The sequence below is a fragment of the Corvus brachyrhynchos genome, unplaced genomic scaffold, assembly GCF_000691975.1.
Source record: "Corvus brachyrhynchos isolate BGI_N302 unplaced genomic scaffold, ASM69197v1 scaffold3, whole genome shotgun sequence".
Taxonomy (NCBI): domain Eukaryota; kingdom Metazoa; phylum Chordata; class Aves; order Passeriformes; family Corvidae; genus Corvus; species Corvus brachyrhynchos.
In genome coordinates this window covers 6,077,375-6,098,025 of record NW_008237619.1, presented here as the reverse complement: position 1 = coordinate 6,098,025, position 20,651 = coordinate 6,077,375, and the positions used below count along the sequence as shown (strand labels likewise).

The following is a 20,651-nucleotide window of genomic DNA, read 5'->3' as shown; positions in this document are numbered from 1 at the left end:
CAGTAAGGTCAGTGAGGGGCTTTGTCACTGCTGTCCGCAGGGACAGCGTGAAGAACGACACAGAAGTCCAGGATAAAATGGGATTATTTAATTAATTACAGATTTGTTTATACAGCTTTGTTTGCATAACATCATTAGGTGCTTGACCATACACCTCCCAGAGTGATTGGCTGAATGGTACAGCACCCATTTCAAAATATTTTCTTCAGTGTGGAAAACAAGACTGTGCATAACAAGTTTGCACCTGTGAGATAAAGTCTTGGTTTACAAAACCCTCTACCCTGTTTTCAGCTAGCTTGCGTGAGAAAGGAGACTTTCACAAGCAGCTGTAAAAAGCTGGGAAAATAAATCTGCCAGCTTTTTTAGCATCTACAGGGCTTTGGACAGGTGGCCTGCAGGAAGTATGGAAGGGAGCTGAACTTGTCCACTGTGCTGAAGAGGAGACTGAGGGCAGGGCTAACAGCAGCCTCCAGCTGAGAAGGAGTTGCAAAGACCATCAAACCCAAACCTTCTCTGCACCGTCAGAAGGTAAAGCGAGACATAGAAGTGATAAGATGCAGTTTGAGATGCTGAGATTGAGCATTAGGAGAAATGCTTGGATTTAAAAAGGTAGCATGTCACTGCAGCATGTCTCCTGGTGAGGATGTGGAGCCTCTGTTTGGCCTAGATGCCCTCCAGAGGTTCCTTCCACCAGATTTTTGAGACACCTTGTCCTGCTAACCACCTTCTGGCAAGCAAGGCTCAGGGATGGTGCTGTAAGGCAGCCTCATCTTCACAGCATCATGCATCCTTATTTGCTCATAATAATTCGTGTAGAAGGAAAGTGTCATTGTATAATAACTGAGGCCCTGTAGAAAACAAGATCCACAAAGTTAAGTAACCTGACAAGGAAGTCCATGCCAGAACACAGAGAACACTCCAGCTTTCCTAAGCCCCCTCAGGACCCTGACCATAAATATTCTTGGAGTCAGTCCTGCTAATGGGACATAGTCAGCTGAAATGTGGTCTGAATTAGCAAAAGTTAGCAAAAACAGGATATTGCAAGTCCTAAGATGAAGCAAAAAATTTTCTGCCTATGTGCGGCAATATTTTCCCCAAGTGTTTGCAGTTTTGTGAGGTAAATTTGTGTTAAGTTATAGCAGTGTGGTACATGAGAATGTAATAGGCTCCTCTCTTGGGTCAGGTCAGGGTTCACCAGGCTCATCAGGCTGCTTTTAGATGTAGCCAGTATCAGCTGTGGGGTCTGGGGTGGCCAGCCTGTCCCAGTCCAGCAGACAGCAGGGCAGAAACTTCCTGCACCAGAAGCCATATCCAACCCATCGCTGTTTAGAGTCACCAAAGGACTGTTCCCCATTAGCTGTTCAAAAGTGTGTAATTTTGCCCCCCTGCTGTATTCTGTGGCATTAGGTTATCAAATCTGATTTCTGCCCAGGTATTAAGACACCAAAGGTGAGGCTTTACAATTTGTCACAAATTTTCTAGGACTAAAGCAGTGAAAATAGAAGAGATGGCAAAGAGTATGGGCTTTTAAGACTTCATTGATTTCAAAAATATCACTTGAGGCAGCTTAGCAGCTTGGGTTTAGACAAGATTTACCTAACTGCTTTTATTTCATTTAGGGCAAAAGATTCAATGAGCTTCTATTGTCTCAGCACTATTTTATTTTTGAAAACTGATCCTTATCCTAAAAATATTTCATTTGGATATATCTATATATATTTTTTTCTGTGCCGTTAATTTTTGTGACTACAGTACTGAGACAGTGAACATTTCTGAAAGCAATATAAAAACCTTTACTTTTGAACGGAATATAGTGGGTAAATATGGTCACTCCTAAGAAAAATGTGCACCTCATATTGTGAATGGTATGTGTTTCTTTCCTTTTGCTTCCACTTCCCAAAAGTAAATGTAAGGTTTGTGAACAATGTTGGATTATTAGACCAGATGAGAGGTCTGTGTTTGAAGCCAGAACTCCATAGCACAAACTTTTCTACAAAGCTTTCTACCCCAAATGCAGAGAATTTCAGGTACACATGCTGAGATGGATCTGTGCCTGTCTGGGGCTGGGAGGAGAGTCAGCTCCTGAACAGCCTTTTAATAGAAAAACAATCTGTTTATATCCTACTATTTAGCATTAGGATTCAGGATGCTTTCCATCAACTGTGGTTCCACGACCTGTCCCAGCGTTCAGAGACTGTGTAGAGGAATAAATGCTGCATGGCTGCTCCACATGTCCTTTGCATTTCTTTCATGAATTATAAACAATGTTTTTCAGGACATGGTAAAGAGTCTTTCCGACAGCTCAGTGCTGATGCCAGTGCCCCCCAGTTAAGAGACGTGTTTCTGCAGCTCTAACATAATGAAAGCCTGTCTGACTTTGACATAAAGAATGTCAGCCACTCTGACAGGACTGTGTACATGAATGTAAAATACATGCTCTAAAAAGAACAATAAATAGTTAAATAATTGATGGTCACTTGTAACACTGAAAGACAAAATTTTACAAGCAAACAGAAAATTACACTGCATAGGGTGTCACACCCACAGAACAGTTTTAATTCCCAGTGAGGTCATGTGTATGTGTGAGAGCTTCTGTACCAAATGCGTATCTTTCTGCTTTTACAAAATTACAGATAATGCTTCAGTAGCAATCCAGACGTGCTCCAGAGAAAGGAAAAATCCTACTTTAAAGCCTCCCACCAAATTCTGAATTGTAATGAAAAGCTGGACTCCTTAGCATCACAGGTAATATTAAATTAGTATTTAAACATCCTGGGGAAAGAAAGGGGAGTGGGAATGGAAAATTGAGGCAGGAAATATATGTTATGTTCATCAAAACTTTGCAGAAAGCAAAATAAATGACCAAAGCCTTTTCCAGTGGCATTCTTGGCATGTGTCTGCTTTGCAAACGGCCTGAATTTCCAACAGTGATCATTTTATTTTGCTTGGGCTTGCCTGGACACAGCATCCTTTTTCTTATTTCTTAACTGGCCTTCAATTTCCTCAGTCAGGTTCCCAGTTCACAGCAAATGCCTCTGAGCAGAGGTGAGGCCGACCCAGGGTGCCAAATTGATGAGAACATGCAAGGGATTTGGAGAAGACTGGCATGAGGGTGATACTGACACCAACATGTTCAGAAGGATTAAGAGTGAAGCCTTTCCATTCCATCAACGTTTCTGTCCATCAAGAATCCAGATTCAAACTCTCTTGTATGAATGGCATCCATAAAATCCATAAATTCCATAAAATCCATAAAATCCCTAACCCCCTAAGTCTAGCTCTAAGGTTTAGCTCTGTGTATCTGCAAAACATGGAGAGCCGAACATGACTAAGCACCTTACAGTGACTGCTTCCCTTCTGCTGCTTCTGTGTTTCATTTCCTTATCACTAGTCCCAACTGAAAAAAAAAAAAGAAAAAAAGGAAAAAAAATTCACCAGGTACTGTCCCTTTAAATAAGAGAAGTGCCTTTTCTCCCACATTTTTGCTTGACTACTGTACCTTCAACCCAATGCTTCACCCGCTTGGATCCTTTCCTGAGAAACCCTTGAGCTCAATATTACATTTTCCCAGTATATAACCTTCACTAAATGGCTCAAAGTAATATGTAATATTAGCAGTATCTATTTCTAGTGCCAGTAAGGTGTGACCTATGGGTTTTCTGCTGCCATCAGTAATGTGGGGTTTTGTTGGGAGCTGTGATGTCGGGCTGCCATCTAGTGAGCTGAGGGCTGCTTGGGGATCTGGGGAATGGGAGGAGGAAGTGCTCATGCTAGTGATCCAGAGACCAGGTTTAAAAGGATTTGATTACTTTTAAATTGAAATATTTACCTTGAATCCAAGGTCATGCTAAAAGTCATAAGCAAGAACAGTGAACACAGGTGTTCATGATGTGCTGTTGGTCCATCATGCATAGGCAGATGTTTTCAAGTCAAATAATATCATCTCCAGTAATTATAAAAGCAAATTTCCTTCCTCCCTGTGCAACACATTCACTTTTCTTACCTACCATTCCAAGCTTTATCAACGCTTCAAAGCTGCGTGATAGAATTAATCTTGATTTTGGTAGCTTCCCAACATAAATAATTTGAGAACAATTCAGTTATTGAAGCAATTCAGTAGAGATATTCATTGGCAGTGTTAAGAAATAGAGGACTTCACCTGATGACTGGCAGATTTTCTGTCTCTTATTGTTACTGAGCTACACCTTCACATATCATATATCATATATCATAAATCATAAATTATATATCAAATATCATATATATCATATATCATATATCATATGACTCAACTTCCTTTTATGCATCTTAAGATGCAACAGACATTTACTCCATTCAGTGCTAACTAACTCAAACTGGACCCAGCCAGTGCTTATAGCAATTCTTACTAGTATCTCCAGAAGAAGAATATTTTATTGTTTTGTTGGTGTTTTTTTTAATATTTATTCCAAGCTGACACTCTGTATAATGTGCTGAAGTGAGGATAATGTACTCAGTGCAGATTATAAGCACTGTGCTGGGAGGCATGATTGTTCCAGGGGACATTTCTCAAGTTCCTCTGATGGCCTTTCAAAAAATCCTGTTGTAGTTATTTAAGGAACAATGAAAAGTGTACAGAAGTTTATAGACTCAGAACTCAGTAACCTCAAGACAAAGGAGAGGTCCTGCTGCTACTTCATGGCAAGGTGTGGAGAACAATGGGGCCAGGCTGTTCTTCAAGGTGTGCAGTTTTAGGATGAATGCCCACAGAGTCAAGTGGCAATATGGGAAATTCCAGTTAGATAAGAGAAAATTTTTCTTCTTTACACTGTTCAAACAAGAGCAGTTTTCTGAGGGAGGTTGTGGACATTCAAAGTGAGTCCCTGAGAAGCCTGGTTTCAGGCCCTGCTGAGCTAGGGGACCTCCAGGGCTTCCTTCCAACCCAAGATACTCCATGAATTCATGAAAACAATCTCTAGGGAGAATTTGCAAATAACATGTACTTGACATTAACATAAACATTTTAGATGGCCAAATACTTGTATATTTTTATTTTCTGTGAGAATGTTATGAGGTGGTGACTCTTTTTCCATTTTTCATTTTGTTTCTGTTGAATGACATTTTCCTCACAGGTTGAAACTGCATGCTCCAGCAAGGTTTCAGTTATTGCAAATAACACTCAAATCCTCACCTCCGTGCCAGACCAACTGACCAGAGAGAACATCACTGCTGCTGCAAATATAGCAGCACAGATTATGAAAAAGCCAAATGTTCCAGAAGACTTTCAGGTGACTTCTGTGAGGACTAAAATAAGACTTGTGGGACTTAATATTTGGGATATCAATTCTGTCCCCCCTCTACCAGCAGAAAAGACACTGTCCTTTTTCTTAACTGTACATAACACTACAAACAGTGCTCTAATTTTGCCATTTAACAGAGTTATTTAAGCATCCTTGAGCACATACTTGTGGAATCACTGTTGGGTCTGTTCTCAGAGCGGAGTGTAAATTTATCAGCTGTTCAGATGTATATCTGAAATTTTAATATGAGCACCATTTAATGTTTAAGTTGATAATTTAATCCTTCTTAAGTTAATAGAAGTGTGGAATTTACAAACCCATTGGCACAAAGCTTGTGGTCTCTTGAATGGCTTCCTTTGCTTTTCTACTCTGTTGTGTACTTTCAAGCAATGCTTGTTAAGTGTTCTTACTTTGCCCATTCAGTGTGTAGCACATGGGGTGATTTATTCAACTGCATTTGAATATTGCCTTTTTTTTCCACATGTCTCAGGCATCTGTGGCAGTAATGGCTACAGTGAGTCAACTCTTGGATGCCAACGAAACAGAATTCATCCACAGTAATCTTGTCAATGCTACAACCAGGTAACTTCAGCTTTTGCCATTTTCTTTAGATGCAGTCAACAGCATTTCCCTTTCTGTTTAGGTTGAAAGCAGTTTGTGAACAAGTCAAAATATTTTTAGCTTTCAACGCCAATGTTTAATTTCCAATTTCCACCAACATACACATTGCTGGATTCTTCTGCGTTAGAGAAAGGGTATGGATAGGAAACAAGGAGTGCTTCCCACTGGAGGACCATATCAGAGAGGAAGCTCAGAAACTGAACCTGTAGTTGTATAATAACAAATAATGATAACTTTTATCCCACTCATTATTTTGATGCAGCCTCATGAAAACAATGGAGGAATTTTCTTTGACTGGCAACATCTCACAGCCAATGTTGCAATCCAGTCTGCTCCACTGAAATTAGGGTCCTCTATGATTCTGTTTTTGGCACAGAGAAGTAAGTCCTGTGGGTTGTTGGATTTACCTGGACACAGCAGTATGAACCATAAATCCTAACTCATACACTGCTAATGGTGGCAAATATAGCACTGGGAAAGTACCAGACAACAAAACTAGAAATACAGGAAAATGTTCCTGGGCTGATTGGTGGCCTCAGTACTGAAGTTCAGATACTGTTCAACATTTTAAGTCACAGTAAGTTCTTTCTTCTTTTGAAAACTGCAGCTGGGAAAATTTTTAATGAATATTCACTAAAAATCTCCTTTGGGGAAAAAAACCCTTAGCTGGTTGGTTTTTATGCATGCTGACGCCTGGTACAAGAAATGCACGTGTCAAATGAGCTGGATAATCTTATTTATAGAAGAATGAAAAAGTACATGTCATGGCTAGAATGCTTTTGGTGTCTGGGACTTTTTCAGTTGTTTTGTTTTCTAAAATTGAGAGTGTGTTGAGTCTTTGTCCATACCTCTACAAACATTGAGATCAAGAACCAGTACATATTTACTTTGCCTGAAATCTGAATATATCAACCATTTCAACTAAAATTACTACTACTGTCAGGTGTCAGCCAGGACATCCACATCCTACCACCTGCAAATTGGATTACCCACTTGGGATTTTTCCAGATGTCCACTGCACTCTGCAGTGCTCAGAGGATAAATTGGTATTGACCAGGAGAGGAAAAAAGAAAAATGTTACAGTTCCTCTGCTTCATTTGCTTCAGAAGCTGGTGGGTGTGGGAGAGCTGAGTTTCAAACATGCGTTTCTCTGACATCACAAGAGTTTCACACCAGGCACCAGAAACCAGCAGACTTGTCCTCAGTCTCTCCGTGTAGTGTCAGTAACACTGAGACATCACAACAGTATAACAAAGGTGAAGTTAGTAGAGCACTTAGACACCATAATGGTAAACAAGCCCACAGGGAAATGAATAATTCAGTCCTCTCAGCAGGATTAGAATAAAATGTGAAGAGATAAACCAAGTAACCTCACACACCCAGCACTGACAATAAAAAAATCACTGAATAACTCATTAACTGTTTACTGCCACTTCTGTTCACTGTTTCAGACAACAATACTGTGGAAAAACAGTGTGATCATGTAATTAAAGCCTTTATCATAATGCCAGTATCACATAACAGTCCCCTCAAGACAGATAGATGTCAAAAGCTTGTCTTAAAAAAAGTCCCAACAGATTTCTTCAATATTAAGTGCACATTTATGATATTTTCTTGATATACAGTTACATTAGTCTCACCTGATGATCAAATCAGAGAGTGATCAAATCAGTCCCTCTTGATCTTAAATCAAAAGCATAAAATCAATAACAAAGTCTATTATACCATCCAGGATTTTGCTTCCTCACTTAAGCTACAGTTGAGTGATTTAAATAATGTAGTGAACTCTAATTTGCTAGAAGTGTGCAAAAGAAATGCAGTCAAAAAGTGGGATCTGAAGGCAAAAAACCAGGCAGTGTCCTCTGACTTCTCACTAGCAGTAAACGTCCCTGGTGTGACTATTTCTTATTCAGTATTATTAAAAGTCTGGCCATTTGGACTGTGCGTATATATTGGCATTTAGGATATTATTTTCCTCATTTAACAGTGTTTTCCCCCAGAAATGACATTAAGAGAATGGTAATAATTATTTTCACACCCCACCTCAGCAAAAATTGAAGATGTCTCTTGACATTCACGGGAAGAGCAGCCGTTCTCTACTACTTATATGGATTCTAAAAAAAAATCTGAACAAGAACCTGTAAATGCTGAATGTGTGCAACAGCATTGTGTAGGCTTCTCCAAAAGCACCAGCTTCTCTGATACCTGCCATCTATACCTAGTTTTCTCTTTGCCTTGCAAAGGTTCATCAGACAGTGGCAGAGTTGGATTTGTCCTGTACCAAAATGACAAACTCCTCCTGTCCACGGTTTATCAGTCTCCACAGTTTCTAAACGAGTCATCTCTGGCAATATTGATGGTGGAGTAGCCAGCAGTGCTGAAATAGCCTTCAATCCCAAGGTGAGAAACACCATGGCCAGTTTGAACCACAGGCTGCCCTGGCCCTGCTGCATTCTTCAGGACTTAGGGGAAGAGATTCCAGCAGAGAGGGGGTTGGGGTTTTTTTGCTTTGGTTTTTGGCAATAAGCAATTGACAGAGTTTGTGGGATGTATACTGATACAAGTGAAGCGTGCTTAGATAATGTGGCATAGAAAATGTTCTTCAACTTCTGTACTAAACAGCTGATATTACTGACTCCGTACTGCTAAACTGGGACCTTTGTGAGCAAAACTGTATTCCATAAAATGTTATAGGTATGCCAGAGTGGATTTGTCCTAGGGTCCATTAGTCCTATATCAAGAATGAAAAACCAGGTCTCTGGAGGACAGTCTTTCTCTCCAGAAGACTACCAAAATCTTGGAAAACAAGAAAAAGTCAACATGACTGGCATAGTTCAATATGCATATTAATGTGGGGAATGTTCACTTTTCATGCTATCTTTTAACTCCTACTTCCAGTTAAAACCATTGTGTGCTTTGACTTCCTCCACGAGGAACTGATTCCAGGTGTTACTACTTTCTTGCAGGAAATGCTCTTATGTGAGTGTCCATTTGCCAAAACCCCAACATTTTTAGATAATTTGCATTCATGTTTGGCATGGTTTCTCCAGAAAACAGTAGTTGGCTTCTTCTTACAACATTTAACAAAGCTTTTAAGGTCAAATAAATACATATGACAGCTCAGTAATCATCACCATGGAACCATACAGATAAGTGATGCAGGAAATGTGTAATTTCTAAGGAAATTACTGAAACAAACTTATAATTGATTTTTTTACTCCTACTTTTATTCATAATTTTAAACAGAACTACCTAATACCATGAATGGTTTTGTTCACTTCTTATTTGCACTCCAAGCTGCTTGTTGCTCATTAAAAAGTGGTTCTAATTGCAGTACCCAGCAGAAGTTTGTTGTCTGAAAATGACTGCATTTGGTGTATGAATGCCTGAGCACCACTGTGTGGCAGAAGTGGTGGGGTGGCTTTATCGTTTATCATTGTTTGCTTCCTGTTCCAGTGTGGATCCAGCTCCGGTTGGCAGTAACACAGTGCTACCACAAACTGAAAGCTGTTGTTTGGCTTACACAGAATTCAGCTGGCAGTTGTTTAATGCTGTGGGAGTCAGTGGGAGCCTGAATCCTAATTACCTGAACAAATCACAGGAATTGGTAACTTCATTGGCAATCTTAACTGAGAAAGGCATATAAAGCAAGTTTAAAATGCCAAATATGCTGTTATTGATATCATTCATCAGGTTTACTGGAAACCCATATATCCCTTGGTAGGCACCAGCTTCCCTTTCAAAATCAAATCACTGTAAGTACACACTGTTTGCTGGTGCCATCTCTGTGTTTCTGTAGACCCTTTTCCCCTTGCGATCCCAGTCCCTGGTACGCCACATCCGAACTGCAGCTGTGTGATCACGCCTACGTCGTTTGGGATTACACTCGAAATGACTGGAGTACCGCTGGCTGTGCAAAAGGGAGAGACCAGTTCTTGAGATGCAGGTGTAATCACTCCACTAATTTTGCTGTTCTGATGATAGGGCATCGTCTTTTCTTGAATGGGAAGAGTCCAGGGTTGTTTAATGTTTTTGGTTGGTTGGTTGTTTTTAACTCTAAGACCAGCATGGCAATAGAAGGGCATAGGTGCACTCAGCTAGAACGCACAGGAGTTTAAGATGTCCCCATGTACTTCATGTACTTGTTTCTGCCCCACGGCAGATCTGGCAAATCGGGCAAGTTGTGCCCAAGCTGCTGAATAGCCAAATGTATTGGCAAGTCCTGGCTTCCTCTGACACGACCTGTGGCTGTGCCACCTGCTTGTGCAGCTCCATAGCAGGGAAGGGCTGGCCTAATTCATTCCCCTTGCTCATCTGTTGTAGCCTCCAGCTCTGCACGTCCATTGCTGCAGCTGGTGGTTGAATGAGGGTTTGTCTAAAGGCTAAAGTGCCCCCCAAGATGAACAGTAGAGTAGCCTGGAATCTGGTCTAGCTGTGGCACTGCCTTGTGCTGGGTAAATAACTCAGAGGATTTAGCATTAACTACTCCCTTTGCTTATATGCTTATAAAAGCACTTGCTCTGTAAATATTAAGCTTTCAACCGTAAAGTTTTATACATTGCCCTCTTGTACTAACAAGACTATTTTGGAATGATTGTCTGTTTCTGACGTTTGTTATTCTTTCAGTATTTATTTCAGCTTCTCTAAACAAAACACACCCTGGATAAAATCACGTACCTGTGGTCACTAACTTCAGCATGCCAGCATTTCAGAGTTCATTTTTACCGTCTTCACAGAACAACATTTCCATATTTTTACTATTTATTTGTTTCTGTATTTCCCTTTATGTTATGCATGTCCTTTTTGCACAAAGTGACTTCTAACAAAGATTCCCATCTGTTTATGCAAACACAACAGCATTTTCTGTTTTGCTGAATACATTTACATTTACTTGCTGCTTTATTGTCGCTATACAAACATAGACTGGTTCCAATTTATAATTCTTTGTAACATCTTACCTTAAGAAGATCAAAAGAAGAAGTCAAAATTTAGAATGCTCACCAGTATGAAAAGTTAAAAGCTGCTTTGTCCAGTCTGTGTCACCTTGCATTTTAAATGCATAATTTTATCTGCTATTTTGATAAATACCTGATCGGCATTGTTAAATCTCTTTTTGGTGTTCTTCACAAATTTCTCTAGTTTTGGAGTTTTTTATTATTTTTATAATCATTCTGTGTGATAAAAATTCTGGCAGTGGCTAGCAATAATCAAACTTTACTAGAACATTCTTGTTTCTATGCGCAACTAGAAATTTCTTTCTTCAGAAAGAAATTTATCTCTTCTCATCTGATATAACTGATACAATTTTATTTTCTAGGCATTTCAGATCAAATAAAAATATGCAAAGCCTTTGGATTATATTTTTTATACTGGTGTTGGATTGTCCATGGCTGGTCTGGTTATTACAATTTTGTTTCAAACACTCACTAGGTAAGAGGGAAGATGTTAAACTGCAAGTGTTTTGCACTAAGTTACAATACTCTGCTCTGCATGTAGTTTGAGAAAGCAATTAAAAGTAGTCAGTTTAGACCATATTGCAATATTATTGATTAGCAAATAGTATTTTTAAAAATAGCTAAATCACATAGCATGGCTCGGTACCTGCTTACACCTCTGTTACTGCCCTGGCCAGGCACTGACAACACAGACCCAGAGTGCTATTATCATTACACAGGTCTGTGATACATATTGAGATTTTCAGTTCACTATCTCAATACTAGGTTTTAAAAATGTGTCACAGTGTCCCACCACCAGCATGACCTCTCCCCGTACCCCAGTACTACAATGTGTAAACAGTTACCTTTTTTCTAGCTGGTAGCTGCTTGTGTTACTGTTTTATTGTGAGTGACTTAATACAAACACAATTGCAGCAAATTTCCTTGATGGATGTGCTTGTGATTAATGGTGTCCTGTGATTCCCCTCTGAACAATGAGCAAATTGCCAGCAGAGCTGTAGTTACAATAGATGAATGCATGTTTCTCATCCTGCTTGTGCTAATGTAGATTTGGAACAATTCCATCGAGGTTATTGTTTTAAAGATTGTAGGAGCTTCCAGACTCTGCCTTTTAAATTTATATATATAAATACATACATATATATGCATAAAAATACATATTTATACATATGCATACATATATGGTATATAATATATATCATGCCAAGGGAGGTGGTGGAGTCACCATCCCCGGTGGTGTTTAAGGAAAGACTGGACATGGCACTCACTTCCATGGTCTAGTTGATACTGGTGGTGTTTGGTCATAGGTTAGACTCAATGATCTTGGAGGTCTTTTCCAACCTCATTGATCCTGTGATTCTGTGATTCTGAGACAAGACAAAGTTTGGAAGTTGAGGTTTATTATTCTGTTGCACTTTGGAGAATAGTTAGAAATACTCGTTTTATGCTACTTCACTTCTTAACACCGAAAAAAAGGATTCCAAAAAGAGCAGAGGGGAAAAAAATAAAATGCATCCCAAACTGCTGTCAGTCAAGGCCTAGTCCTAAAAGGTGCTGGGTATTTTGTGTTCTAGTCAAAGTCAGACAAAACTGATGGATTTGTTAAGCTGTCTGGGAGTAACGTTGGTGTAATTTTGCGAACAAGTTATTGTTTTGGTTTCTGTCTGTATTGAAGTTTGTACTCTAGCTTGCTTTTAGTATAAATGAAAATGAGAAAATATTTTCCAATTTTTCTTATTTTTCTCTTCCTTTTTTCTCCTAAACATATTCCTACCAATAGGAAAACTCAAAAGTTATCTGTAATGTGAATGTTAGTGAGTCTCTGCTTTTCTGTGCTCATTTTTAACATCATCTTCATCTCTGGAATCAAAAACCACACTGCCAGGAAGTGCAGCAATGATATCACCAGATGCTACCAGCAATACCTTCCTTATGATGCCACCAGTAACACCTTACTCACCTCTGACAAGGGGGATCCTCCTGCAGACTCCTGGTGCACAGCCGTGCCTGCCCTACTGCACTATTTCTTGCTGGCAACATTTCTGTGGTCAGCACTCAATTCTGCACAGTTGTACTTATTGCTGCTCAGAGCCATCAAGCTGCTGCCTGGACACTCCCTCGTAACCATGTTAGTAATTGGATGGGGTGAGATTTAAAGTTATCCATATGGCAACTTTTACAGTACAGAGTACATTCAGGGAGAGTTGTAAAGACAGGAGCAGCAGAGAGCAATTACAATCAGTGTCTCTGGGTTAGTGCCACGTGATTTATTATCTCCTGTTGCTGCTCACACTACTGGTATAAACTGAGCTTGTTTTTATTGTCCTAATAAAACACTGAAACTGATAGCTTGGTCACTGGCACAGAAACACAGGCCTGTTGGGTGCAGGAGAAATCTTCACAGTAATCAAGCATTCAACAATCTGCTTCTGGAAACTAAGTAAAAAATCTTTCAGTTATGGTGATGTCATATGTGGACTTAAATTCCTGATGTAGAGATTCCCAGCCAGAGCCTTGAATACATCCAAAAGCAATGAGTGACTGATATTATTTGTTATATATTATTTATTAATAAACAAAGAACACATTCTAAAGTCAGTACAGCAGTTAGCAACAACACTGCAGACTGAAAGGGAAATGCAAAGTACCCAGAAAATGGAAAAATTCAGACAGATGCTCACTAGGTAAAGTGAAAATCTCAGCTTGTTTCAAGAAACTCTTCTAATGCAGTGTACAGGAACACCTGTCTTTTCCATGTTGTGTATTCAGCTTTTGTGTTGTACTGTTTCTGATGGCACCCACCAAGCAGTTTTCAATCCTCATTGTTCCATTATTATGTCTTGCATTTGTAGAGGCAATTCCCCTGAAACATTTAGAATTCGGACTGCACATGCAAGCCAGGAAAAGTTCAGCAAAAACTGCCTGGCTACGTGGCACTGTGCTCCCTCCATACGTATCTGCATGACAACACAGCATTATGTTCTTCAGTGTGTCCTGTGACAAGTCACACACATCCAAACCAGCATGATTCTGACTCACCGCTTTTGGATCTCTTTTGAGAGCACAGTAAATGCATGGCAAGCTGGAAGATCTGTATTAGGGATGAAGAAGGAACAGACTTTAAGGAGCATGTTTATTACCCAAACAAAAAATTGTGCATGGGGTTCCTCTCCATGAGATGTGCTGCCTAGGGTGACCTGGGAGGCAGAGACCTGGAAGACAAGAAGTGAAGCAAAGGCACTGAGGAGGCAAACCTGCACAGCCAAGCTTCTTGCAGGGCGAAAGTTACACTCTGCATCAATCTGGTATGAAATGCAATGGTGTCTGGTGCAGAATGTTCTTAAATTAGTTTCTCACTGCTGACCAGAAGTTAGGGTTGCACAGTTGTGATAAGGGAGCCCACTACAGCCCAGGAGGGAGCTTGCTCTTTCACCATTGGTGTTGGCTCAGGAAGCTCTGTTGAAACTCTTTGATGGCAAAAAATCAGCAAGTCATGGACATGAGCTGCCCTCAAAAAAATAGTGCTCACAACCCTCAGTCCTGCTTTTTGTCTAGGCTACAGAAAACCCACTTAACTTAGTACAGTGCAGGTGAAACATAGCTCTTAAAATCTATGAAATTTCAGAGGCAAGGAGCTATTTGTGTGGGAGGGAGGTATGCCTGTGCAACCGAACAATAAAATGCTAATGTCTCTCTTAATAATTAGGAATCCCTGCCATAGTAGTTGCAGTAACACTTGGAGCAACTTACAGAGAAGGAAAAGCTCTAAACTACTGACTTCTTCTTCTAGGAAGAATTTTAATTTCACGTATTATTACAACACTTGCTATCCCCATGCCTTTTGTGATGGCTTATTATTAATACAATTCTAGATGTACTGTTGGTACACTATTTTGTACATCTAAGTAGTCAAAAGAAATAGAAGTCTTCACTTAACCTAGACATTCACTAGAAGGAAACACATTTTCTCCTCACTAAGGATTTAGGGTACTGAATCTACATCTGCCTTGAATCCTTCTGCAAGACTGTGCAGTCCCCTGTGAGTTGAAGTGTAAACTGTGGACAGACACCCTTAGCCTAACTGATACCCCACCCCTTCATTTCAGTACCTACATTTAATCCTCACATTTATTTAAAATCTGGCCATAATAACAATATACCTATTTGCCCAGTGTTTTTGACATAGGTATTCAAGTGCACACATACCAAAGTAGGCTATCAGGCTTGCAGTGTACCTTGGAGATAGTGGATGATAGAAAAGAAAGACAGACTTGTTTAGGAAATGTAAACACAAACCCCCTTCCAGATGGTGGTCATGTTGTGATACTCATTTAGGGCGTGTGACTTCTAATTTGAGATTATTTGAAAATGAAAAAGAAAAGAGGTGAAGGTTATTACAGGATAACCCTGTTTTTCTGAAGTTGTCCCTGTTTCTTCTTCAGCCTTTGTGCATTAGGTCTGCCCTATTATTCTTTACTATAAAATATATCCTAAAGATAAAGGTGCATGTGGTGGCCAGATATCTTTTTGGTTATATTGTACCTTATTATTTCTCCATGTCGTTTGTTTGATGTATCATTTTGCATTCCCAGAGAAAGAGAAGCATGATTGAAAGCCCTCATTTCTCAAGGAATGGCTGCCTTTCAGAGCTAAGTTAATAAGACCTATAAAGCACTGTAAGGTCTTTCAGGATGAAAAGTGGAATATTATTCTGTTTTGTTTTGGTATTCTGAATAATGTATCTGAAGTATCTTTTGAACCTATCTCTCTTTATATTCAAAGTTGCTGGCTTGCAGCACTGGAACAAAATCAGAATCTCAGAGTGCAAAAGCCCATGTTGCGGTCATTCCTCTTGACAGTAGCACTCCTGCTTCACATCTTGATCTTCATCAAAATCAGTATCTCTGTGATATTGAAGAAGAAGACAAATTTGATAAGGTGAGATGGCACAGGACTCCTCATATCATTCAGCAAATTTATTCCTCAGTCTCTTGTCACCAGCTCAGACTTTCTTGTCACAAACTCAGATTTTTTACAAAATCTTTTATTTTAAAGAAATGTATAATTTAGGCAGGCAGAAAATGAATTCCATTTGTTACAATGGGTCGGACTTTGTTCAAGACAAGTGCATATCAATGAACACATGTCAGGCTTTTGTCCCCCTTTTTGGATTGCAGTGTCAGTCGACTTCAATGACAGTTATTCCCAATTTAAATCCATAAAAGTGAGAGAAGAGTGGGTCTAGCCAACTGAGAATTATGAATTTCTCAGCACAGACAAACACCATGCCAGTTCTTGAGTAGCTTGAAGCAGATTTACTTGCTCAGTTTTACATCAACACTCCATGTATTGTCACAGGCTGAATGTCACAAACCCTCAGTGTACACTGTATTATTTTAAAAAGGATTGCTCTAATTTTTATTAATCCCATGGGACTGATCCATTCAATAAAACTTTGTACCATCTCTTCATTTCTCTATGTACGATTTTCATGGTTGGAGCAAACAAAATACCTTACCTCTGAGTCTGTTCAGGCTTAAGAGAAACTGGATATTCAGACATCATGGGCAGCTAATTCTTATATTGAAAATTAAGTGCATTTGCATGAACTTATAAGCATTCTAAAAAACTTATAATAGCTAACATGCTAATTTTCAATTGGCTTGGTAAACATCACTTTTTAAATTAAAACCAGATACATCCAAGCTGCATACTCTAAACACAGACTAGTCTGATACATTTGGTTACATTTATTTTTCTGGATTTCTTCTCCAAATGATACATCAAACAAATGTAGGGAAGTGTATCTTCTCAACTCACCTTAATCGTATCTTTTTGCAATACAGCCCAAATATATAGAAAGTTTAAAGCTCAAATAGATATTAAATGGTATAGAGAAAGAATTAATAACTTCTTGTGTCTTTGTGCTTCTAGGAATAAAAAGGATTCATTAATGAAAAATATAATTAGCACTGTCTCTATAGTGATAGTGCTTGGGATCACCTGGATGATCAGCTACCTCGTTTTAATAAGTCATGAAAAAACAAGTCTTGCTTTCAGCTATTTGTTCTGCATTTTGAATGCTACCCAGGCAAAGTATTTAGCAACTCTGAGACCAATAACTGAGATTTGAAGAAAATAATAATGAGATTTTTTTGTTCTACAGTTTGATACAGTATGGGAACTTGTTGGAAAGCAGTTATAGGGATTCAGAATTTTTGTTCAGAAAGAGATGCTGGTCTGTCACACATAAAACTCTTCCCATTGTACAAATCAAGGTGGGATTTTATTTCAAGGTCAGCACTGAAAAGACTGTTCTGTCTGGGTGTCTTCTCTTACACCAAATCATATATAAAATTATTTTCAGAAAGAATAGCAGGAAAAAATTCTTCTGCATTAGTTGTTGGAAAGAGCCCCAGGGAAGTAACAAGAGCTTCATGGCTTGAGGCTTTCCAAACAGATACTGAAAAAAAGCCTTCAGGAAAGTGTCTGCCTCTTCTTTCCCCCCACAGCCCTGCTGGATTCCTGGCTTTGTATTCCTATAAATACGTCCCTTCATATAAGGCATATGCAGTACTAGGAGTAATGGATTCTTCATTATTACACCCCTGGCTATTTTCTATAAAACAGCTAACTGGAAATATGTGAAAATCCACCCATCCCCAAACATTAAGTTGTTTATTATCCTTTTAATCTACCGAAAACTGTGTGCCTGTACACCAGTGATGATCAGATCTGCAAACTCTGTGGAAAAAGTCCCAAGGTGATCATACCACACTGATGGACAGATTATGTCAAGGATTTAAAACTGAAATAATGAAAAGGAAACAGACATCCATCTATTTAAAAGCATGAGCCTTTTTTTTTTTTTTTTTTTTGACTCAGGATTCTGCTGCTTAATCCTTGAAATGAGAATTTAGAAAACCAGGTATAGAAATATTTAAGTCTTTATTCACTCTGTGTGAGTCTGGCTGAAGTGCTGATACGGCACACCACATTTAATGCTTATGGCATCCTCAGCCAGGTCTTACCTTCATCCTATCCAGCTGAGGGTAATAATATGATCCTGAGACAGACTCCTGAGACATGCTAACTAATCCATTACAATGTGCAAATGAGGTGCCTATAGCTGGGAATCACCTACATGGAATAGTTTTCCTATTGAAAGTGCTTCCTGTATTTTAAGGTATTAATGTAATTGTTAACAGTTACCGAAAATCATTTTATGGTTGTTTTTCGAATCAAGTCACATTGACTAATCTTTTCTGGTTTTAACAGCAAAATATTTACTCCACACTTTCTCCTCCTCTACAGGGACTCCAGATTTGTATTCTGTGCACTTTCAGAACACCACTCTTCAAGAAAAAGTTTCCAAAGTGTTTCTTGTTTTCCAGGTACCACTGTATATGCATTCAAAACCATAAAATATTTCAAAATCACAGCGTGAAAAACATTCACAGGAAACTTTCAGATCAACCCAGATCTTTCAGATAATATTTCCTTGTCTACCTTCCCTAACCAGAACTAGAAACCCGCAGATATGTGAAATGCAATGCTGCATTTTTCATGGTTTGTTTCATGCAGCTCTCACAGGTATCTTGAATGATGGCCACAGTTCCTCAGCTGCATGTAGCTGGAAATAGATCATAAGCTGAGACCACGGGGAGCCAAAAGCGGGACCACGTGCTGGCAGGACAATGTGACTGCAGACCAGGCAGGCAGCACCAGAGCCTCTTGGTGCCTTGTACTCCAAGGTCTTTGAAAGGACCTGAGCTAATCAGTTTTATACTCCAGTACAGATGTATAGAAGTTACTGTAGCTCTCCTCTCCCTTTCATAAGTAAAAATACAATTTAATTAGAAACCAAAGGGTAAATCAACAAGCAGCATAGTTATATATACACTGTGCATTATACATGAGACTTTGAGTGTCTTCATAGAAGTGTTTGATCAGTCCTGAAAAGTCCTCCATGTCTTAGAAACCCATGCTCTCTCTTATGAGGCAGAAAACAAGTGTTCTGTAGTGTTGATAAGCCTCCAAAAAGAGCAGTCACATCAGGTACAAGGCTGAAATTCATCATTACTGCTCCAGAAAAAGGAGAGAAGGTCATTAAAAGTTACCTAGGATAGGTAGTCCATACTTTTTATTTTTTTGGACAGGAAGTTCATTTATCTGTGGGCATCCATTTTTTGTTTCTAAGTCCAATGTATAATGCTTGCTTTTGGCAATTCCTTCAATTTCCTTGAGAAATTTTCCTTTAGAAATTTGTGTGGTTTAGGAAGGATGATACTTGGTTGTGTTGTAAAACATAGCTAGGCACTATGAGGATGGCTCCTCAAATAAGTGATACTATTTCTAATCACTGATATTTTTCCCCACAAAGAGAAGTATTCTCTAAAGAACATCCCATTTAATTTTGAATATCTCTTTTAAAAAACTAATAAAAATATTGTTTCCATATTGTCCCAGAAAACAATCAAAAGTCCCAAGAAGAATTTGAAGTATTGAATTGGAAATGTTGACTTCTTTTAATAATTAAGCATCCTGTCTCTAAGTATTTCAGATGTGAATAAAATCCTGTTATAGCCAACACTGAACATGTCTTGCTTAATACAAAACATTTTCAGAATAGCCCCCCCACCCTCCAAATTATATATTTTATGGCTTTTTTTTTCTTTTATCTGGGGAATCCTAATTTCGGAAATTGAACAAAGTAAAATGATCTTTTTCAGGTTATATGCTAAATTGTTACAGGAACAATAGTTCAGCTCTTATCTACACGTGGAATATATTTATCTTCATAGTGTAGTGAACTTTGGTATTGTTTGTGATATGTAGACTTTAGGGATCACAAAGTTTCTTGTTAAAACCTTGGAAACACTGCTTTGATAAAGAAATGGATTGGGGAAGGACTGAATCATCAGTACAAAGGTATGAAATATGAGCGGCAGAAAGTATAATCTTGTCCAGTTTTCCAGATCTTTCCCATATTTTTTAAAGCAAAGATTTTTTCATTAAAAATACCCAAATATTTTCTGAATACTTTGTAACAGTTAGCAAAGAAGCCTCCTGAACCATGCTCCTCCTCCTCCTTGAAATGTTTAGAATAAAAATTTGTATCGTGTTCCTCTTTTCTCACTTCTATTTCAAGTTCTCACCTCCATTTTCAATCTGCTTACTTCTTGTTGGACGCTCCTCAGGCAGGGACAGAGCTCTCAGCAAGGACAAATACTACAAAAATCAAACAACTGGCATTTTTCTTGTCCTGGCAGAAAACACTATTTGGAAGCTTTGCTTTTTAAGATACTAAAGGAAAAGGTGTCTTTTCAGAGGCATCTTTAACCCCAGGAAATAACTAAGCACAGTTGTGCTTTAGATTGCTCTGCATAGGCACCTCTCTCCTAAGTACCAGCAGCACAGCGTGGCTTCGCTGCTGCATGAAGAAAGGCAGCGGAAATCTCAAATATCCCAGAGTAACATGAGGTCCAGTTCCAGTAAATCTGGGAGAGGCGCCCTTACGAATCCATTCCCGCACCTTCGACTGACAAAACTCCGGAAATTAGCTACAGATTAATGGTTTTTTCTATTAGGGGGACAAGCTCTGGATGCAAGACAGGAGAGTGTGAGTGCGTGTTGAGTGTACGATAATAATACCTGGATGCGACCATTCAAGGATGAATGGCTCCTGTGTGTGGTTGGCGGTGTCTAACAAGTACAGGGGAATTTTACAGCCCCTTTTTTCTCTGAGCACCACCAGCCTACGAAGGCCAAGGCCCGTATTTCGAATGAAATCCCG

The 20,651-nt window shown here is 39.1% G+C and overlaps 1 protein-coding gene across 1 annotated transcript in view; it reads left to right on the top strand.

The window, feature by feature from the left end:
• ADGRG7 (adhesion G protein-coupled receptor G7) overlaps positions 1-18,600 on the top strand; it is a 25,873-nt gene extending 7,273 nt beyond the window's left edge. The window contains 20 exon segments of the mRNA XM_008631871.2: positions 1,732-1,865; positions 2,634-2,701; positions 2,704-2,745; positions 5,112-5,267; positions 5,770-5,861; positions 6,163-6,212; positions 6,215-6,280; positions 6,370-6,477; positions 8,144-8,218; positions 8,221-8,299; positions 9,730-9,879; positions 11,217-11,330; positions 12,636-13,000; positions 14,562-14,629; positions 15,115-15,128; positions 15,638-15,793; positions 16,790-16,946; positions 18,170-18,221; positions 18,224-18,337; positions 18,340-18,600. Coding sequence (XP_008630093.1) covers positions 1,732-1,865; positions 2,634-2,701; positions 2,704-2,745; positions 5,112-5,267; positions 5,770-5,861; positions 6,163-6,212; positions 6,215-6,280; positions 6,370-6,477; positions 8,144-8,218; positions 8,221-8,299; positions 9,730-9,879; positions 11,217-11,330; positions 12,636-13,000; positions 14,562-14,629; positions 15,115-15,128; positions 15,638-15,793; positions 16,790-16,946; positions 18,170-18,221; positions 18,224-18,337; positions 18,340-18,383 — 2,104 coding nt within the window. The 3' untranslated portion in view covers positions 18,384-18,600.
• The last annotated feature ends 2,051 nt before the right edge of the window (positions 18,601-20,651 follow it).